The sequence below is a fragment of the Tursiops truncatus genome, chromosome 4 (genome assembly GCF_011762595.2).
Source record: "Tursiops truncatus isolate mTurTru1 chromosome 4, mTurTru1.mat.Y, whole genome shotgun sequence".
In the NCBI taxonomy this organism is placed as follows: Eukaryota; Metazoa; Chordata; class Mammalia; order Artiodactyla; family Delphinidae; genus Tursiops; species Tursiops truncatus.
Window position 1 is genome coordinate 76,796,559 of NC_047037.1, and position 23,426 is coordinate 76,819,984.

General features: G+C 36.3%; 1 protein-coding gene across 7 annotated transcripts in view; it reads left to right on the top strand.

Moving 5' to 3' along the window:
* IQCB1 (IQ motif containing B1) overlaps positions 1-23,426 on the top strand; it is a 48,074-nt gene that overhangs the window by 11,299 nt on the left and 13,349 nt on the right. For 6 of the 7 annotated variants that reach the window (XM_019923041.3, XM_033855774.2, XM_073804178.1 and 3 more), the window contains 7 exons: positions 7,033-7,126; positions 11,754-11,853; positions 14,832-15,010; positions 16,995-17,104; positions 17,713-17,822; positions 21,522-21,664; positions 23,278-23,426. In XM_019923041.3, coding sequence (XP_019778600.1) covers positions 7,033-7,126; positions 11,754-11,853; positions 14,832-15,010; positions 16,995-17,104; positions 17,713-17,822; positions 21,522-21,664; positions 23,278-23,426 — 885 coding nt within the window. The remainder of the gene's footprint in view (positions 1-7,032; positions 7,127-11,753; positions 11,854-14,831; positions 15,011-16,994; positions 17,105-17,712; positions 17,823-21,521; positions 21,665-23,277) is intronic. The other variant, XM_033855775.2, reaches the window with a different exon arrangement.

Below are 23,426 nucleotides of genomic sequence, written 5' to 3' on the forward strand. Positions count from 1 at the left end.
TTTTCCCAGCACCACTTATCGAAGAGGCTGTCTTTTCTCCATTGTATATTCTTGCCTCCTTTTTCAAAGATAAGTTGGCCATATATGTGTGGGCTTATCTCTGGGCTTTCTATTCCTGTTCCATTGATCTATATTTCTGTTTTTGTGCCAATACCATACTGTCTTGATTACTGTAGCTTTGTGCTATAGTCTGAAGTCAGGGAACCTGATTCCTCTAGCTCCTTTTTCCTTTCTCAAGATTGCTTTGGCTATTCAGGGTCTTTTGTGTTTCCACACAAATTGTAAAATTTTTTGTTCTAGTTCTGTGAAAAATGACATTGGTAGTTTGATAGGGACTGCGTTGAGTCTGTAGATTGCTTTGGTAGTATAGTCATTTTCACAATATTGATTCTTCCAATCCAAGAACATGGTCTATCTCTCCATCTGATTGTGTCATCTTTGATTGCTTTCATCAATGTCTTATAGTTTTCTGCATACAGTTCTTTTGTCTCCTTAGGTAGGTTTATTCCTAGGTATTTTATTCTTTTTGTTGCAGTTGTAAATGAGGGTGTTTCCATAATTTCTCTTTCAGATTTTTCATCATTAGTGTATAGGAATGCAAGAGATTTCTGTGCATTAATTTTGTATCCTGCTACTTTACCAAATTCATTGATTAGCTCTAGTAGTTTTCTGGTAGCATCTTTAGGATTCTCTATGTGTAGTATCATGTCATCTGCAAACAGTGACAGCTTTACTTCTTCTTTTCCGATTTGGATTCCTTTATTTCTTTTTCTTTGATTGCTGTGGCTAAAACTTCTGAAACTATGTTGAATAATAGTAGTGAGAGTGGGCAACCTTGTCTTTTTCCTGATCTTAGAGGAAATGGTTTCAGTTTTTCACTATTGAGAATGATGTTGGCTGTGGGTTTGTCATATATGGCCTTTATTACGTTGAGGTAGGTTCCCTCTATGCCCACTTTCTGGAGAGTTTTTATCATAAATTGGTGTTGAATTTTTCGAAAGCTTTTTCTTCATCTATTGAGATGCAGAAAGGTAGGTTGTTTGAGATTTTTCTTGTTTCTTGAGGTATGATTGTATTGCTATAAACTTCCCTCTTAGAACTGCTTTTGCTGCATCCCATAGGTTTTGGGTCATCATGTTTTCATTGTCATTTGTTTCTAGGTATTTTTTTGATTTCCTCTTTGATTTCTTCAGTGATCTCTTGGTTATTTAGTAGCATATTGTTTAGCCTCCATGTGTTTGTATTTTTTACAATTTTTTTTTTACTGTAATTGATATCTAGTCTCATAGCATTGTGGTCGGAAAAGATACTTGATATGATTTCGATTTTCTTAAATTTACTGAGTTTTGATTTGCGACCCGAGGTATGATCTGTCCTGGAGAATGTTCCACGTGCACTTGAGAAGAAAGTTTATTCTGTTGTTTCTGGATGGAATGTCCTATAAATATCAATTAAGTCTATCTGGTCTAATATGTCATTTAAAGCTTGTGTTTCCTTATTTATTTCATTTTGGATGATCTGTCCATTGGTGAAAGTGGGGTGTTAAAGTCCGCTACTATTATTGTTTTACTGTTGATTTCCCCTTTTATGGCTGTTAGCATTTGCCTTATGTGTTGAGGTGCTCCTATGTTGGGTGCATAAATATTTACGATTGTTATATCTTTTTCTTGGATTGATTCCTTGATCATTATGTAGTGTCCTTCTTTGTCTCTTGTAATAGTCTTTATTTTAAAGTCTATTTTGTCTGATATGAGTATTGCTATTCCAGCTTTCTTTTGATTTCCATTTGCATGGAACATCTTTTTCCATCCCCTAACTTTCAGTCTATATGTGTCCCTAGGTCTGAAGTGAGTCTCTTGTAGGCAGAATATATACGGGTTTTGTTTTTGTATCCATTGAGCCAGTCTGTGTCTTTTGGTTGGAGCATTTAATCCATTTACTTTTAAGGTAATTATCGACATGTATGTTCCTATTACCATTTTCTTAATTGTTTTGCATGTGTTTTTTGTAAGTCTTTTCCTTCTCTTGTGTTTCCTGCCTAGAGAAATTCCTTTAGCATTTGTTGTAAAGCTGGTTTGGTGGTGCTGAATTCTCTTAACTTTTGCTTGTCTGCAAAGTTTTTAATTTCTTCATCAAATCTGAATGAGATCCTTGCTGGGTAGAGTAATCTTGGTTGTAGGTTTTTCCTTATCATCACTTTAAACATGTCTTGTCTTTCCCTTCTGGCTTGCAGAGTTTCTGCTGAAAGATCAGCTGTTAACCTTATGGGGATTCCCTTGTATGTTTTTTGTTGCTTTTCCCTTGCTGCTTTTAATGTTTTTTCTTTGTATTTAATTTTTGACAGTTTGATTAATATGTGTCTTGGCATGTTTTTCCTTTGATTTATCCTGTATGGGACTCTGTGCTTCCTGGACTTGATTGACTATTTCCTTTCCCATGTTATGGAAGTTTTCAACTATAATCTCTTCAAATATTTTCTCAGACCCTTTCTTTTTCTCTTCTTCTTCTGGGATCCCTATAATTCAAATGTTGATGTGTTTAATGTTGTCCCAGAGTTCTCTGAGACTCTCCTGAGTTCTTTTCATTCTTTTTTCTTTATTCTGCTCTGCGGCAGTTATTTCCACTATTCTATCTTCCAGGTCACTTATCTGTTCTTCTGCCTCAGTTATTCTGTTATTGATTCCTTCTAGAGTATTTTTAATTTCATTTATTGTGTTGTTCATCATTGTTTGTTTGCTCTTTAGTTCTTCTAGGTCCTTATTGAATGTTTCTTCTGTTTTCTCCATTCTATTTCTGAGATTTTGGATCATCTTTACTATCATTACTCTGAATTCTTTATCAGGTAGACTGCCTATTTCCTCTTCATTTCTTTGGTCTGGTGGGGTTTTACCTTGCTCCTTCATCTGCTGCATATTTCTCTGTCTTCTCATTTTGTTTAACTTGTGATGTTTGTGGTCTCCTTTTCACAGGCTGCAGGTTCGTAGTTCCCATTATTTTTGGTGTCTGCCCCCAGTGGGTGAGGTTGGTTCAGTGGCTGTGTAGGCTCCCTGGTGGAGGGGACTGGTGCCTGTGTTCTGCTGGGTGAGGCTGGATCTTGTCCTTCTGGTGGGCAGGGCCGTGTCTAATGGTGTTTTTTGGGGTGTCTGTGAACTTATTATGACTTTAGACAGCCTCTCTGCTAATGAGTGGGGTTGTATTCCTGTCTTGCTAGTTGTTTGGCATGGGGCATCCAGCACTGGAGCTTGCTGGCTGTTGTATGGAGCTGGGTCTTAGTGTTGAGATGGAGATCTCTGAGAGCTCTTACTGATTGATGTTATGTGGAGCCTGGAGGTCTCTGGTGGTCCAGTGTCCTGGACTTGGCTCTCCCACCTCAGAGGCTCAGGCCTAACACCTGGCCAGAGCACCAAGACCCTGCCAGCCGCATGGCTCAGAAGAAAAGGAAGGAAAAAAAACAACAGAAAAAAATGAACAGATAGAACCCCAAATCAAATGGTAAAAGCAAAACTGTACAGACAAAATCACAAAAAGAAACACACACACACACTGATAAAAAGAAAACAAACAAAAACAAACAACAACAAAAACGAACAGACAGAACCCTTGGACAAATGGTAAAAGCAAACCTAAACTGACAATAATCACAGGAAGTAACATATATACACACACTCACAAAAAGAGAAAAAAGGAAAAAAATTTTTTTAAAATAAAAAGGAAGAGAGTAACCAAACCCGCCAATGATAACAAGCACTAAAAACTAAGATAAACCTAAACCCAAAAACAAATCAGACGCAGAAAGCAAACCCCATGTCTACAGTTGCTCCGAAGTCCACCGCCTCAATTTTGGGAACATTCATTGTCTATTCCTGTATTCCAAACATGCAGGGTTTATCATGTTGATTGTGGGGATTTACTCCACTGCTTCTGAGGCTGCACAGAGAAATTTCCCTTTCTCTTCTTTGTTTGTACAGCTCCTGGGGTTCAGCTTTGGTTTTGGCTCCACCTCTGTGTGTAAGCCCCTCTCAAGCATCTGTTCCCTGCCCAGACAGGAGGGGGTTAAAGCAGCAGCTGATTAGGGCTTTCTTGCTCACTCAGGCCAGGGAGAGGGAGGGGTACAGTAGTCATAATTGGAATGCGGGCCAAGCATGTGGCGGGAGAGGCCAGTGTGACATTGCAACAGCCTCAGGTGTGCTGTGTGTTCTCCCAGGGAAGTTTCCCTGGATCATGGGACCCTGGCAGTGGCATGCTACAAAGCCTCCCAGGGAGGGTGTGAGTAGTGACCTGCCCTTGCACGTAGGATTCTTGGTGACAGCAGCGGCAGCGTTAGCGGTACATGCCCATCTCTGGGGTCCAAGCTGACAGTCGTGGCTCATGCCCATCTCTGGAGCTCGCTTAGGCAGTGCTCTGCTGTCTCTGGGCACACGGAGCAGGAATCCCCTCTCCTTGCGCACCCCGAAACAATGGTCTCTTGCCTCTTAGGCAGGTTCAGACTCTTTCCCAGACTCCCTCCCGGCTAGCTATGGGGCACTAGCCCCCTTCAGGCTGACTTCACGCAGCCAACCCCAGTCCTCTCCCTGGCATCTGACCTCCAAAGCCTGAGCCTGAGCTCGCAGCCCCCACCCACCTCGGCGGGTGAGCAGACAAGCCTCTCAGGCTGCTAAGTGCTGGTTGGCACCGATCCTCTGTGCAGAAATCTCTCCGCTTTGCCCTCCGCACCCCTGTTGCTGCACTCCTTCGTGGCTCTGAAGCTTCCCCCCTGGTCACCCCCTGTCCCCAACAGTGAAGGGGCTTCCTAGTGTGTGGAAACTTTTCCTCCTTCACATCTCCCTCCCAGAGGTGTAGGTCCCGTCCCTATTCTTTTGTCTCTGTTTTTTCTTTTTTCTTTTGCCCTACCCAGGTACGTGGGGATTTTCTTGCCTTTTGGGAGGTCTGAGGTCTTCTGCCAGCGTTCAGTAGGTGTTCTGTAGTCATTGTTCCACATGTAGAGGTATTTTTGATGTATTTGTGGGGAGGAAGGTGATCTCCACGTCTTACTCCTCCACTATCTTGAAGGTCCCTGCACTTGTTTGTTGATGGGTTATCATGGCAGTGGGAAGCACAGAAAAAGTTAATTATCAGCACAGACTAAAATGGATCAATTTGGACTTTGGTTTAAAATTAATTAAAATTCTGTTTCTAGTGTTAAAAAAAGAAAAAGAAAACTGAATTTTTTTTCAGAATTATTATTATTTTTAACATCTTTATTGGAGTATAATTGCTTTACAATGGTGTGTTAGTTTCTGCTTTATAACAAAGTGAATCAGTTACACATATACATATGTTCCCATATCTCTTCCCTCTTGCGTCTCCCTCCCTCCCACCCTCCCTATCCCACTGCTCTAGGTGGTCACAAACCACCTAGCTGATCTCCCTGTGCTATGCAGCTGCTTCCCACTAGCTATCTGTTTTACGTTTGGTAGTGTATATATGTCCATTTATCTATTAGTTCTATCTACCTAGTTGTTTCCCAATTATATATATATTTTTTAATTAGCTAGCAGGTAGGTAGTAGAGCACATGGTGGGACATACACAGGGTATTATGGCCTAAACTGCAAACTCGTTAAAATATGCATACACACATATATATATATATACGTGCACACACACACACACACACACACACACACACTCTCTCTCTCTCTCTCTCTCTCTCTCTCTCTCTCTCTCTCTCTCTTTCTCTCTCTCTCTCTCTCTCTCTCTAGGTTGGCCAGAAAGTTCATTTGGGTTTTTCATAACATGTTACAGAAAAACCCGAACGAACTTTTTGGCCAACCCAATATATGTATTTTATATGTAAGAATAGGAAAATAACTGCCAGAATTTTGTAGTGACTTAAGGGTAAATTTTGTTAACCAGTCTCAGAGGCCATGAATTTGTGGGTGACATTATCTAATGGGTTTTTAAAGGAAAGTAGTAAGTATAGGAGCCCAGCACTATACCTCGAGGTTGGCAGCAATGAAGATTACTGTGCCCTTTATTTCAGTGAAACTGGCTAAGGCAGTTTATTGGAGTAAAGGGATTCTTGATCTAATGTGACACTTCTTTCTTTTTTGATTGTTGGTATATTTGTCAGTATACATTTATTTAAGCACCTATCTAACCCTGAGGAAGAAAATACTTTCATTTTTATGAAGAGTAACCATAGCAGCCATGTTTTTGCTGTTGTCATTACTTTTAGGCCACAGTACATTCATGACATGGATAAGATAAATGGCCTTTATACAACTTTCCACTAAAATTATGTGGCCAGTAAGACAGAATTGTGAATGTAATCTGTTTCTTATTTCCCATTGTGACACATACTCTAATGTAGAATAATTTCTCACCCTACTTTCCAGAAGGAAAGAAGCAGAAAAAATTGTCATTTATTTATTGGATAAATATTGATTGAACATTCACTGTGTGTCAGAACTGTTTTAGACACTGGGTGTATAGTGGAGAGCTAAATAACATGGTCTCTGCCTTCATGGAGTCATAGAGTAGAAGCTGCAACTGAAATGCACTAATAATAATGCTTTTTATGTTGACACCTACATTTGCATATTGCAGTGATTTTCAACCCTGGCTACATAAACAAATCACACACCTAACCTTGTAAAGAGTCAGAGGTCCGACTTTTAACTTTGGAGATTCAGATTTCAGTATGTTTGGACTAAAGCCTGTGCACAGGGATATTTTTTAAAACTCCACAGATGATTCTTATGTATAGCTGGTATCGAAAAATCCTAGTGTATCAACTTGTAGTTCTTATACTACGTATATTGTCCCATTTGACCGCTGGATAGCAACCATTTCTGTTAAGTAGAGTAGGTATTACTAGCCTGTTACCACAGTTTTATAAATTAAGAAACTAAAAGCTACAAGATCATGTACCTCATAAATAGCTGAGATAGATGCAGAAACCAGGTCCTGTGACTCTTCAGAGAGAAGTCTATTCTTTTATTAATTAAAACAATTACAGAAAAGTCAATTGGTTTTTTTTGTGTGTGTTAAGGGTGAAGAAAAAGATGCATTACTACACTTTTTTGAAATTGTGACTGATTCTCTCTTCTGGCTATTGGGAGGACATGTTCAACTCATCCAGAATGGTAAGAAAAAAGATTTTTTAATTGATAGTCATTGTAGAGTCACCTGCTAACAGTTTGTTTTTTTTCTAAAAATAAATACCCCATTAACTACAGATAACCACAGTTAAATGAAACCACACTGAAATAACCCCACACACAAAAAGTAAAAGCACATTTGGATGTTCCAGCTTTAAATAGACAACATCAATAATGTGGATGTTACATTAAGTGGAAAATTGCTAAAATATAACTTTCTCCTTAGTTTTTTCTATTTAGCAAATCTAAGATAAGGATTAATGATCTTAACAGTTTAGTCTAGGGAAAATCTTTTTTTTTTCCCCCAAAGATTACAGTTATATTTTAGACTTAGTATGATAGACATCCCTATGTACAGAGTATAGATATAATTTAACTCACAGCCTAACTATTGATGTAAGAGTAAGCTTTTATATAGTGATATTTTACTAAACTTGAAAGTTACTATATAGGATTTCTGTACTTACACTGAGCAATACAAATACATGTTAGTTTTATATTATGTTTCCTTAAGACTAAGAAAGTAAACTAATAATAATTATGACAACATTCTTACCTTCTTGAAAGATTTAATCTAAGAGAAATGTAATTATATAGGAATAATATAAGAACATTGATATTTTTTAGAACGTTAAAATTGAACTGAATATTAATATTTTATTTTTTACTCTCAGAATTATGTCTGTGCATAATTTAAAGAGTCGGATAGTTCCGTAAGAATTGTTTAAAAAATACACACAATCCCTGGCCCTCACACCTCACTCCAGTTCCCGTTTTCTAAAGGCAACTACTTTCGATTAGTATAACTAATACTTTTGGTAGTTATATCCACATAGAGCTAAGTAACATGCTTGAATACTTCTTTTAAAAATAAGCATTATCTATTCATTTCCCATTATAGAACAAATATTAGTATAAACTTCCCAACTTAAAGAACTATTTTATCAAAAATATAAAGTACTTAGCCACACTATAGTGAGATATTAAAGACCTAGTTAATGAGAGACAGTGAGAGAGCGAATACTTGAAAAATTTTTAAATATGCCATATTCCTTTTCAAAAATTATAACAAAAGTGACAGTACTCCTCAGATCAATCTGTAGATTTAAAACACCAATAAAGTAGGTATTAAAACTAAGGTAAACAATTGGATACAAAATTAGGATGTCCAGTAACCTTTTCTCTCAAAAGAACCACCTCCTTGGAGAAATGGCTGACTATACATAGGTATGAGGTAGAAAATATGCAAGATAAGCCAGAAGTATCTTGAATAACTAGATAGGAAGGAAGCAATCAAAGTCTGTTAGGATTCTGTGAAAAGGACTCAGGAGCCAACATAAGGAGGCTTCTACTAGCTAAAAATGCGAAATTTGAACAGTAATAAGGGTAATAACTACAGTGGATTAAAACTCGTCAAATATAGTGAGATTATTAACTTTAACCTTTTATTATGGAAAGTAGAATAGTATAATGAACCCCTATGTACTCATCACTGAGCCTCAACAGTTATCAACATTTTGCTAATCTTTTTTTTATATATTCCCATACCATTATTAATAAAAGTTACCATTAGAGTCTGCTAGGGGACCAGTTCATTTTGAAAACTGTTAAATGGAGAGTTCGGCATTTATACTGCCTTTTCTTACATATTGATGAGGAGAAACTTTTCTTTATAAACATATCCCAACTAATAAGTGAAAAGGGTATGATAGAATAGTGCTATTTTGCAACCTTTAGTGAATTATCCATCACTGTCAACACCTCAAAAGGAGAGACAACCAGATAATAAGTGCCTCATCATAACCTCACATATGACATGGATATGCCAGAAATTCAAACATGAATCATTTTGATCCTGGAGCTCCAACTACCAATTTTTAGAAGGTCAGAGAAACATTAAATTATACGCCAGGAATGCAGTTAGCAAAGCTAGACTGTGGGAAACTCATAGGACAATTGACATAGTTTCGTCAATAAATAAATTGCAAGGGGGAAAAAAGGTAAAGTAGAAACCCATAGGTTAAAAGAAATTTGAAACATAACCAGTTCCAATGTGTGACTCTTAATTGGATCTTGATTCAAATAAACTTTTAAAAACTCACACAAAGGGCTTCCCTGGTGGCGCAGTGGTTGAGAGTCCGCCTGCCAATGCAGGGGACATGGGTTCGTGCCCCCGTCCGGGAAGATCCCACATACCGCGGAGCGGCTGGGCCCGTGAGCCATGGCCGCTGAGCCTGCGTGTCCGGAGCCTGTGCTCCACAACGGGAGAGGCCACAACAGTGAGAGGCCCGCATACGGCAAAAAAAAAAAAAATTCACACAAAAAGTGGAAATGGGAGGACTGACTGGATATTTGATAAAATCAGGAATCATGACTATTTAGGTTAGATAATGGCTATGTTTTATTTTTTAATAATTCATATGTTTGGGGAATATGTATTGAAATACTTGTGGATAAAATGATTTGATGTCTTAGATTTGCTTTCAAATAAAATGAGAGGCAGGAAGTAGATGGGATAGGTAAAACAAGATTGTTGGTGAGTTGATCACTGTTAAAGTTGAGTGACTGGTACATGCAGGGTCATTATACTGTTCTCTCTTACATATGTTTGAAACTTTAATTGTAAAAAGTTTAATTAAAGAAAGAAATGGGCAGAAGTATCAGTTTTAGTTTGGGGGACCAAATAGTTATCTGACTGCACTTGAAAAACATAATAGAGGCTCCAAAAATAAGTTATATAATAATATAAGACAAATAGTATAAAAAATAAAGTAGAATAACTTTAATAAATTATCATAATTTTTCCAATATAGAAAAAAGGTATATACACACTAGATACTATATGATTTCAGTGAATTCAAACTTAATTAAAGAGTTGTTAATGAAACATCTTTAAGTAGACAAAAATGGAAAAATACACTTATCCCAGCTACAGAGGAGAATTTTTTTGCTATTGAAGAATAGAAAATTAGAAGCCATAAAAATATTTAATAGTAGTGGTATTGTGCTTTGAAGTTGTTAAACATTAAAAAAGAATGGTACCTGGTGAGATATTGAAATACTGTATTATATAAATAGAAATGAAGAACAGTAGTTAGTATGTGAAAGAAATCAAATACGTTCCCTCAGGAAACTGAAAGAGGAAAAGAGGAAAGTTGTTTTGTAGAAGCTAGGGTAGTGTTCACAGAGCTGCCTTGCCAACATACCTGATCCCACTTTAATTAAAATTCTGAGGGGCTTCCCTGGTGGTGCAGTGGTTAAGAATCCACCTGCCAATGGAGGGGACACGGGTTCAAGCCCTGTTCCGGGAATATCCCACGTGCCACGGAGCAACTAAACCTATGTGCCACAACTACTGAGCCTGTGCTCTACAGCCCGTGCGCCACAACTACTGAAGCCTGCACACCTAGAGCCCATGCTCCACAACAAGAGAAGCCACTGCAATGAGAAGCCTGAACACCGCAATGAAGAGTAGCCCCCGCTCACCGCAACTAGAGAAAGCCCATGCACAGCAACAAAGACCCAACACAGCCAAAAATAAATAAATTTATTTTTTAAAAAAATTCTGATCAGTTAGTGAAGAAAGGACTATAAACTGACATTTACTGGGAACCTACGCTGTTCTAGGACATTTTACAGTAGTCTGTGAAAGAGCTGTTATTTTTAGTTTTATACAGGCAGAAATAGATGTTCTGAGAGGTTAAGCGACCTGCGTAAGCATCCAGTGCCAAGTCTTCATAACTGGCTGCTCAGAACCTAAAAATTATAAACCAATACAAACAAATACTCTACTGGGTAATTAATGATTTATTATTATTTAAGATAAGATATTAGCAGACATGATAAATATGATACATTATATAACAATTAAATTTTTAAGGACATGAGCCACTGATTACGGTCATCTGTACCATTGCTATTCCTTCACATTCTCTTTTTTTCACAGAAAATTTGGTTTTTTTCACTGAACTCACTGCTAGAAAAGGAGATTCAGTTTTAGGATTTTATATTTTACTTTTAATTTAAGGGGAGATAACAGTAGATTCTTAGCTTAGTATTTCTTTATTTTTCTTTTAATTTATTTTTGGCTGCATTGGGTCTTCATGCTTTCTCTAATTGCAGCTAGCGGGGGCTACTACTCTTCGTTGCAGTGCATGGGCTTCTCATTGCGGTGGCTTTCTTGTTGCGGAGCACGGGCTCTAGGTGCATAGGCTTCAGTATTTGTGGCACACGAGCTCAGTAGTTGTGGCTCGTGGGCTCTAGAGTGCAGGCTCAGTAGTTGTGGCTCATGGGCTTAGTTGCTCTGTGGCATGTGGGATCTTCCCAGACCAGTGATGGAACCTGTGTCCCTTACATTGGCAGGCACATTCTTAACCACTGCGCCACCAGGGAAGTCCCATCTTAGCTTAGTATTTCTTTATTTGTAACTGTCCATAAAAATGGGATAGCTATCTATTATAGTTATTGAAACTATTCTAGAAAATCTTTACTGCAAAGTATATAAAGGCAGGAAGTTTAACAGAAATGATTATGCTTTGGCTTGGTTTTGAAAGGGCAAGTAAATACTAATTGTATCATCATAGAATCTTAATCTTATTTTCTCTTCCTTTAGTACTGCGAAGTGATCATTTCTTGCACTTACTACAAACTGACAATGTTCAGGTAGGATCTACGGTCATGACCATGCTACAGAACATACTACAGATCAACAGGTAACTTGGCCTTACAAAATATGTAGAATTTTTTTATTTGTGATCAGAAGCATTACCAATTTTATTCCAATTTTCCTAAAATCTTCGATTGCATATGACTTGTACATGGCATTTAAAAAGCTCTATTATTACCATTGTATTTCAGAAAAAAATGGATGTAAAATACTGTAAAAGATTGGAAATTTGTTATCAAATTTGTATCTTATCGTAGAGCTTAAGAAGATTTTAATCCAAGTCGCAGGCTTAGAGAAGAAAAATTACTGTGATATCTGAAGGAAGATATTGGGATCACAATAAAAAATATTTAATCATATATTTATTTAGCAAACTGCAAGCTTAGTATTTGCCAGGTGCTATAGAAGGGCATAAAAGAAGTAATAGGCAATTTTCCCGGGTTAAAATAGAAAGGCAGAGTAAACACTGTTGAAATCATTGATTCTTTCAGTTCCATATGGATTTGTTAAGCATCTACTATACGTGCCAAGTATTCGTCTGTCATTGGGTTTACAAAATTGATTAAGATATGAACCTTGTCTTCAAATAGCTTACAGTATAGTGGAAGAGACTAACACATAAGGACAATTATATTACAGTGTAATAAGTTACCATGTTTAAGGGTACACAAGTATTAGAGGAGCTCCTAAACCAAACTGAGGGGGGGCTACTTCCTGGAGAAGGTTAACACCTGAGATGAAACTTTACGGATAAGAAATTAGCCAGGGAGGAAGAAGAGAAAACAGTATTTCTAGGCAGAGGTAACAATATAAGCAAGTGCACACAGGTAAGAAACAACATGCAGAGGGTGAAAAGTAGGCTAGAGTTTATAAGACAGGATACCGTAGAAGAGAGAGCTACACAAAGAGAGAACCCTAGAGATCTGCAGAGTCCCCTACAAGTTTTCAGTAGAGTACTGATCAGCACATGCGTTTGAGGAAACTATCCAATGTCGTGGAAAACAGTAATCCAGAAGGATTAAAAGGAGCAGTACCAGAAACACAGAGCCAAGAATACTGACTGATTCCAGCAGCCAAACTGGAAAACTACATGAAAAATGGAGCACTGAGAGTACTCAGGATGGTTTCATCCTAGTAGTAAGGGATAATAGCACTAGACTGAGCACCATTCTGGATCATCCCAACAAAATGAAAGCAAGATCTGAAAGGATCAAATTGTTTCCAAGCAACTTAACCACATGTGGTTATTGAAACTGCCTACATCTTAAAATTTTCTTTATTTGTAAAGTAATACAAAGGCAGGAAGTTTAGCAGAAATGGTCATACTTTGATTTGGCTTTAAAAGGATGAGAAAATCAAACTTGTGCCATGATAGAATCTCTGCTTTGCTCTTTTTTTTCCCCCTCTTCCTTTAGTAATACAAAGTAATCATTTCTGCAAACTGATGATGTTCAGATAGGATCTACAATCATAACTATGTATAAAATTCTAGGAAATGTAAATTAATTTATAGTGACAGAAAGCAGATCAGTGGTTGCCTGAGTATAAGGTGCCAGGGAAGGTAAGAAGGGAGGGACTACAGTGAAGCAAAAGGAAGCTTTGATGGGTGATGGGTATGTTCATTATCTTGATTGTGATGGGGAAATGTCAGAACTTACCAAATTGTACATTTAAATGTGTGCAGTTTGTTGTATATCAATTATACTTTAATGAAGCTGGTCAAAATAAAAAATCATCAGGTCTTCATGAGCATTTTGATACGGAGTAAAATAAAGGATGCATTCAGGTATGACACCAAGTTTTCTATAATGGATAATAGACAGTGGTATAGCCAAAACAAATTCAATATTGGTTATGTCCAACATAGGTAGATATTTTCAGCAGACAGAGAAATAAGAGTCCATGCAAAGACTTGTACACAAATGTTTATAGCAGCTTTATCTGTAACACCCAAAGACAAGACAACTTAAATGTCCACTGACAAGTGAATGTGACTTCTGGAAGAGATCTGGACTAGAACTGTGGACTTATGAGTTAGCCTAAAACCGATAGTTAAAAACATGAGAGAAGATGAGCTCAGTGGAAAATATGAATAGACTGAGAAAAGAAATGGGCTGAAAATAGAATCCTGGGGAGTAACCTTTAAGGGGTATATTGGGGAAGGGGAGCCCACAAAGAAGACTGAGAAAGAATGGTCAAAAATCTGTAAGTAGAGGATGGAAGAGGATCAGAAGAACATTTTATCACAGAAACTGAATGGTAGAGAATATCAGGCATAACCTTTACGGTTACTTTTTCTAGTGGATAAAAGTCATTTATATTGTTGTTGAGTAAGAATCTCTTTGCATTGTTCTCAGATAATAATCATTGCCATTATTTGCTTTCTACAAGCCAACATCTACTTTTACAGAATTGCAAAATATCCTAATCAGTAGTAAATGGATAATCAAAGGTACACACCCCTAGAAAATCACATATTCCTTGGTGGGGTGAGTAAAAGAACACCCAGTAATCCCTTTTGACTATTTCGACGTTTCAGGTAATTTTTCATGACATCAGTAATGCAACATGAGGTTGTTAGTGTAATAGAGGAATACTAAAAGAAAAAGTTCCTTCTATATTAAGTACATGATAATTGAATTCCTATAACATGTTTGTCTTCGTACATCATTAAGCAGTGAACCATGTACTTAATGTCCTGTGATCTTCCTCTTATTATTGCCTTGAAGCTTTTGAACCATCTATTTACTATTTTGCACATTTATCTTTCCTCCAGTATTTGATTGCAAGTTTCTTTGTCAACTTTGTATTCCTTACTTTACCTAGCATGGTGCCTTACAGTAAGAATTCAATTAATTGATTTAATGTGATGTATTTTTGGAACTAAGCTATCTGCTTAAACTATTGGTTATCTTCATGGATCAGGCCATAGGCATTAACTTGCTGCACCTGTAATGTTTAATTTTTTGAGATACTTATGTGTTGTTTAGTAACGGTACTTTTTTTTTTATTTTGTTCTATTAGTGGTGATTTACTCAGAATAGAAGTGAAAACCCTGCATTCAATTTTAGATGAAGTTGTTTTCAAACTTTTATCAACTCCTAGTCCAGTCATAAGAAGTACTGCTACAAGGCTCCTACTGTTGATGGCTAAATCCCATCAGGAAATTTTGATTTTACTGAGACTAAGTGCCTGCTACAAAGGTAGTACATATATTCTTTCTGCTCTTGAAAGTCTCAAAAAGAACATTTTTATTGATGGTTTATGGAAAACAAAATACCTGTGTTTTTAAAAAGTCAATAATTGAAATGTGCAGATAAACTCTGTCACAGCAGATAACAGTTCAGGGAAAAAACCTTTATGTAATCCAGCCATCTTCATGTCTCAACAGGTGGCATATGATACCTTATTGACAAGGTTACAATGAATATTTGCTCCCTCTCTGACAAAAAGGCTGTGTATTGATTATACCATATAGTGTAGTAAAATAATGACCAAAAAAAGATCAGTGATCTTACCTAACTTTACTGAGAAAATAGAGCTGTGCTTCAGAGATTGACAGCCCTTTTGATCTTTACATCAATTAATAATTACTCTTCAACTCCTATACTGCCTTTCCTCAAAGACAAACAAAAAATTTCCCTCACCTCCAAAATCAAACATATATGTGAATAAAAAGTCAGAAAACTTGAGAAGGAAAGGACTCAGTGTTTTACCATTACCATAGAATAATCTTTCATTTAATTGAGCATTTACTATGTGTCAGATCACTATTCCTCATACTTTATGTGTATTAAAATATTTAATCTTCATAACAATCCTGTGAGATGTTTACTCTTATCCTCATTATATAGCAGTGGAAACAGAGGCATGGAAAAAATGTAGGTGTTTACCCAGAATTACTCAGGTAGTTTTTTTTTTTTTTCAACTGTTAATCAAAGTTATATGTTAGCTTTGTTTTATTTCTTTGCTAGCCAGAGCCATGAATCCATTACAATATATTTTCTTATTTGGTATGGTCAAGAAGTAGGTTTCTAATTGATTAAATATACTTACTAATACAGGGTTATATTATATATAAAATTTCAAGAATTAGAATATAATGTGATGTATTTAATACCAAAACTATTACAATGGCCTTTAATCATTCTTGATGATTTGGAAGGCACTTTAGTGACTTATCTTGCATGAGTCATTACTGTGAACATTGTAATTATTTTATGTATTATAGAAATAGGGAGAGAAGTGCCAGTAATAAAACTGTCTAGATGATATTGTGCCAGATACACATTTTTTTATTTCTGTAATTAGATTTCCTCTATAGAAATGTGAATGTCCAACAGTTCATTCTAAAGGAATTTTATCTTAAGCTATCTCCCTTTCTTTTCTCAACAGTAGAACTTATTCAGTTTCCTCAAGATATTTTACAATTATTAATACTGCTGAGAACTTGAGTCTTGAAGAAAGTATGACATGGAAAGACCTATCTAGTGGCTTCCCCATTTGTACACTCCAAGACCATTTTCCCTTGCTGATGTATCTTGTGTACATACATTGTAATACATCATTCCTCCATACGCTGGAAATAGTACTTACTTTGTAACTTATATTACTACTCAGTTTTAATTTGGGATGAAAGTGCAGTATTTTAATATTATAGCACTTCTCCTATAGTAAATGCTCAGGAACCTATTGATTTACCCCAAATTACATACATTACTGTATATTTTTATGTAATAATAACTCCATATAATTAGTAGTAACTAATAACCTGCTTAAGTGCTTCCACAGGATAGGCATTTACTCAGTATGTATTCATTATCTTTTTTTAAATGTTTTTGTTTAAGGTATTTATGTTCAAAAAAAAAAACCACAACTATATGTCTCTACCCTTTGACTTATCACAGTGATTCCATTCTCCCTTTTTTTTTTTAATTAAAGAGGTTGACTAGACAGATTTTGCATCAGATCTCACGAGTAAGCACATAAGAACTCCAGGACAGTGGAAAATCCTAAAGACCTCAATCTAGAAGTTTTTGAGAAAAGGAAAAAGAAAAATCATGTGATTAATCTTGTTATTGTTTTCATTTGTTTCTAAACTAGACTTTTTAACCTCAAATTAATTCTGATTAGATAGCAAAATCATATTTTATTATTAATAGTTGTGCCTTTGTTATTGCATTTCAGGACTCAGAAGTCTACTAAATAAACAAGAGCCTGGGACAGAGTTTAGTCAAGAACTTAGACAGCTCATTGGTCTTTTAAGCCCTAAGGTCTATCAGGAAGTAGAAGAGCAGGTATTAAATTATAAAAATAATTTGCATGATATTTACTAACATTTCAGTAAACATTTTAGTTTCAAAATATTGGATAGTGGTAGTCTCTTGAATCTTTTATTTGCTCTCTCTCCCCCTTCCTTTACTTATTTTCCCCTAACATCCAGAGCAGCCATAGTTTGATGGGAGAAGGAGTTGTTTATGGTCTAAATTTTTAACCCCAGAGCCTTTTTTTTTTTAAACCTATACAAAGAGTCCCTCATACCCTTGAATCTTTGAATAAATGAAGCCAGGCATAGGAAGTGAAGCAAAGAAGTTAAAACATTAAATAAGCAAAACTATGAAATCCTTGTAATGGGAATGGAAGTGAGATTAATCAGGGAGAATTTGAAGCTAACTAGACTGTATCTTGAATACATTCTAGATAATGCCTAACTGAGCTTCCTTTGGGAGATCAGGTTTAATATTCTTAGGCCTTCCCTGTCCTGGGCCTATGCAGATGTTGCCTCCTGCTCAGCTTATTAAAAATGGAGATTAATACTTGCCCAGGCCTGATATTTTAAGAAGTAAACTTCTAAAAAAGACTTTCCTAGAGATGTCTCTAAATTAATTCTGGCCTTTAATTTCAGAAACTGCATCAAGCAGCTTGCTTGATTCAAGCTTTTTGGAAGGGTTTCCAGACTAGAAAGAGATTAAAGAAGCTTCCATCTGCTGTGATTACTTTGCAGAGGAGTTTCAGGTAAAAAATTTGGGTGAGAGGAATTATGATCTGAGAGGGCTAGATGTATCTTATTAGAGTATAGCTGAATGAAAACTTATAGTTTGGGGTGTTTTTTTTTTTTTCTTTTTCAATATTCTAATCCGTTTCTTTCATTCTTGCTTCATACATTTCTGAGTACCAGCACTTCATTAACTAGATGTACTTCCAAAAGCAAAAGACATAATGTAAGACAGGAATGTGATGTAACAAATACACAATCCTGTTCACTTAATGAGACTTTCTTGTGGGCCAGGCCTATAGAGGGAGCCAGTAATGGTCAATTATCTCATCAAACCCTTAAAACTAAAAGTTGCCATAATTGTTCATATGTAATTTTGGTAAAAATGTGTATGAGTACAAAAAGGTTTAAGTATGTTAACCTGATTTTCCTCAGTAAATATGGCATGGATACATATGGTCATTGAGATATGACATAGTTTGTCATTTGTTGCTATTTCAAGTAAACTAAAAATGAAATACTGAAGACATGGCCCAGTTTTTACATGACTAATCCATCCAGATTCTTAGAGGTGACAAAAAGAACACACACACACCACACACAAATGAGTTAGCTCTTAGGTCATTGTTGATAAATTAGAGCCATCTCAGAGGTGATTTCATGTAACCTAATTTAAAGCTAAATTTTAGTTCACTAAAGTGTAACTTGCATATTCCAGAAGTCAATGTTTTTTTTTTTTGTTTTTTTTTGTTTTTTTTGTCAATGTTTTTTTTTAAGAAAACTGAAACTATTCTTTTAATAACTGCAGCTGTGTTTCTCAGTTACAAATGTGTTTTAAAATAGTGAACTAAAATTTAGCTTTAAGTTAGGCTGCATGAGAAATCACCTCTGAGATGGCTCCACTTTATCATAAATGACCTTAGGAGCTAAGTCATTTGTGTCTGTGTGTTTTCTTTCCATTGCCTCTAAGAATCTGGATGGGTTAGTGGAAGGTATTGAAGCCACTCTGGCTGTGTCCCTTAGTGGACATGCTTTTCATTGATAAAAGTTTCCTTCAGAGAAAACTTAAAAGATAAGTTATTAATATCATTGGGCATGAGTTTTGTTGGTAGCCAAAAAATCGTTAATTTTTTAAGCATGCTTCAAGTGCCTAATATATGCCAGAGGCTGTGCTAGGTATTGGGAGAGTTAAACAGACTTGAGTTTGTATCCCTCCTCAGCAACTTGTGAACTGAATGATCTTGGACAAGTTGCCCCACCTCTCTCGCCTCAAATTTCCCATCTATAAGATGGGGATAATTGTCTGTGTACCTCACAAGATTAAAATAATAGAAAGGTTTTTTTAGCATGTTACTGGGCACTTAGAGGAAAATGCATATGGCACATTTTTTGCCCTTGAAGATTTACAAATCTAGTTAGACAGGCAGATCTGTTAAGTAAATAGTACTCATGAGAAGCAAGTATAATCCATTCCAGCATTGCTCAGAGTTTGTCTATCCTACTAGCTATTTCTTTAAAAATATTTAAAAAGTTATTTCTTTGGTTAAATAAGTTTGGGAGATGATGAATATTTTGAGAGTCACACTGTATATTCTTCTATTCAAGAGTCTGAGATGTTCTTGGTATAGCCTTACCTTTGTAGTGAACTCAGAGTAGTTATCCCTTATGGATCTTCCTGCTACCATTCTCAGCTATGTATCTTACATTTAAAGGTGCCCCTATGCCATGGATTCAGACCTTTAATGTTTAGTCTTACAGTAGTTGCCAAATTTGCCAGTTTACTTTTCTTTGCAATATTAAAATCTTTACTTAAAAGCATCCTAGGATTAAAGATTTTGTCCACTTAGAGGGGTATCTGTGGAATCTAATTAAGATTCCACTATTTTAAAATAGAAATTCCATTGCTTTATGAAACAACACCAGACCAGTTATAAATATATCCATTATAAGACATCAGCCATGAAGCCAAAATTATTTAAATCTCACATTATAATGAGTTTTTAGTTTTTTAATCTCCAGTTTGCTCCAGGCTTCAGCACCTTTCCTCTTCTATTAGTTGCAGCAAGTTTATGCAAATTTCTTTTACTTCCTTTGTAGCTGGGCTTTCTGCCAAGGTTATTTCTGTCTCTTTGTGGTCAGGTTATTATCTCAGAGTAGTTTCCCTCCCATGTTTTTTGGGGGGAGGGACTGCCCACCACTCACAGTTATGGACCTAGATTCATCAGAGCTTCGGATTCAACAAGAGGTACTCTTTTATAGTCACACCCTTGCTAAAGCACTTTCTTGGGGGTTTCTTCTTTATTTAATCACTTTTCATGGTCAGAAACTTTGTTTTCTGTTAAGTACCCTTTTCCTCAGCAAGGTTTACTGAAGCAGCTAACAGCTGCCTCACAAGCAGGAAAGCTCACAATTTACCTTCCTCTATCATGGTGCTGATACTTAGGTATTTTAATTTTATTTGTTTGACTTTGTAGGGGAAGAAAACAGTTTTTACCTCTATACATTTTAGGTTCGTTGGTTGGGGCCCTGAAAATTATACTGACAAAAACAAAAACAGATTAACAAGAGAAAAACAGTTTCTTAACATGTGTAGCACACGTCACATGGAAGAAACCTGACATGATGCATAACTCAAAGGGGTGGTTAGAATTTGGTCTTATATAGCTCTCGCCCTCTGAGATGGCCCACACTCTGTGGAGTGTGTTTCTCCCAGGGCCGTTCTCGCCTTTTGAGACAGACCACATTTTGTCTATGGAACATGTATTTCTCTAAATAAATCCACTTCTTACCTTAAAAAAAAAAAATTGGGGCCTATATAGATGTTAACAAAGAATAATTTATAGAGAAGTGACAGGTGAAAAGAAAAGGATTTTAGGCTTCTGAGGGCAACAAACTGTGGGAAGGTAAGTATATTGGGGAAGGTAAATATATTGGAGAACTTATGGAAGATATGGGTTATTTGTGCAGTTCCATCTCTATGGCCATAAAACTTCCTTGGGAGGGGAAATTTATGGCAGTCCTCATTTCTCAGCTGTTTCTGCTTTTAGCCAGTTAAGGGATCCTCTGGGAAGGCTTCTTTCTGTGTTTCCTGATTCTCATTTGCCTCCAGCTCAAAACGATCTTTATGCCAGAGTGGCATATTCCACTACCGTTCAACTTCCCCCTTGAAACCGAGCTTAAGGGCATAACTCTATCTCTTCTTTGTCTGCCTTAGGGACAGTGATTGCTTCTTTGAAATTTTTATTTTTTCATAGTTTATAGAATTCCGTCCAGTGAATGAACCAGTATTTATTTATATAACTCACTATTGTAGGACATATGGTTTGTTTTCAACTTGTTACTGTTGTAATGCTATGGAGAACATCCTTTAACATAAGTCTTTACATACGTATTAGATTTTTCCTTATGAAAATAATTAGAAATGGAATTAATTGGTTAACATTTTTAAGGCTTTTGATACATATTTTAAGTATTTCTTCAGAAATATTTTGATGCATGTATCCAAAATATTTCTTCAGAAAGGTTGTAGAGCAGCACATGAAAACTTATTTCATCATACTCTAACTACACTAGGAATTATCTTTGAAATTTTTTTTGCTGTCTGTATTTATATGATTACTAGTGAGGTTAAGCCATTTTTCATAAATACTTCTTGAGTGGACATATAATTATGAAAATTGTGTGTACTTAATGTTTCGTACTTAATGTTTCCATCACAGATCTAAGCGAACAAAGATGTTACTGAAGCTAAGTAGACAGAAGGAAGAAGAGGACTGCAGATTACAACTGCAACTTCAAAGGCAGAGAGCCATGAGACTTTCCCGAGAATTACGGCTGAGTATGCTTGAAATAGTTCATCCAGGTGTGTGGCAGTATCAATTTTATAAGTGTAATTAAGACTGATTAGGATATCTTTTAATAAACCAAATTTCCTAGCTACCTGATGATTTATTTTTTTAAATGGGGACCTTTTCCCTGTTTCTCCTTTTTCAGATAAATCTTATTAAATCTCTTGAGTCAAAAAAAGTAACTATTTTTTTTTGATTAAGGCCTATTAGTTTATGATGAGCAATCTCTCCAGTAATTTTTCTTTTCTTTCAGATAAATTAGTGAAACAAAATTTTATGCTTAAAGATATCTGTCTTTGACATAAAGAAAGAACCCCCTTGAACTTAAGTAAGGTGTTAGAATATTGCTACATTCTGCCCTCAGAACTCAGTACAAACCTTGTGACACCTCTTGCCACTTTCGACACACTAAGCTGAAATTAATATTAAAGTGTAGTCTGGGAAATCTGAGTCATTTCAAGATTCCTTTTTAGTTCTGCTCCTTCCCCCTTCTACTACTCATTCCCAGTATCCTTCACTAGCCTCATATTTCTCTTTCTTTCCCTTAAATTCAGATGTTTCCCAGGGTTCCATCCTTACCCCATTATTTTCATGTTGCTCTTCCTGAGGTATCCCATCCATAACTGCAGCTTCAACTACCAACTGAGTGCTTAGCACTCTGGAATCTTGTCTGCATCCTCACCCTCTCTCCTAAGCTCTAGACCAGCCCTGCCCAGTAGAACTTTCTACAAAATGAAGTGTTCTATATCTTCACAGTACCAATGGCTAGAGGTAGCTGTTGACTTGAAATGTGGCTAGTGCACTTGAGGATCTAAAATTTTATTTTACTTTCTTTAAATTTATGTAACCCATTGTGGCTAGTGCCTACTACATTGGACAACACAGCCCTGTAGCCAGCTGCCTATTGGTTAGCTTTACTTAGATATCCACAAGCATCCTCAAAACTAGTCATTATCTTCCCTCACTGATTTCCTCTTCCTGTATTCCTCATCTCTCAGGTAATTGCACCAACAGTCTACTCAGTGTCCCATCTATGAGACATCCTAGAATTTTTTCCCTCCCTCCACATCTAGTTCACCACTAAATCCTATCAATTTTTGGTACTGTCTCTCAAATATATCCCTTTTTATTTTTACCTTCCACCTTATTCTGTCACTTAGCTACTGTGAACCCTAGACTGTATGCTGACTAACTCCCAGAAAGTAAAAAGAAAGTCATCTGTAGAACTAACTGAGTGACTAAAGAGAAATTTAGAACCACGCAGAGTAGGTAACATATATACACAATGTGCTTTTCCCTTTTCGTAGTACTGAATGACTTTCTAACTATTTACTTGTGATTCTTTTTTCTAAATGTTCTTGCTATTGGATTTTTAGCCCTTTTCTCATTCCTCTGAGACAAAAAAAATGATATGAGTCTTTTCCAAAGAAGATGCATAATCTGAGAAAGCTTTTGGAGCGTTTTGTTTCTAAAATCTTATAACCATTGTAAAATAATAGAATTGGGAAAATCAATATTGAAAAAAATAAAAGGACTGCAAGATTGTTGGTACTTTCATTGTCCTGATTCTAGAACTTGAGAAAGCATAGAAGTGAGTATGTTGTAATAGTGTTTGTTATCTTTTTAGGTCAGGTGGAAAAACATAATCGGGAAATAGAAGAGAAATCAGCATTGATTATCCAGAAACATTGGAGAGGGTACAGGGAAAGGAAGAATTTTCGCCAACAGAGGCCATCTCTTGTGGAGTATAAAGCAGCTGTCACACTTCAAAGAGCA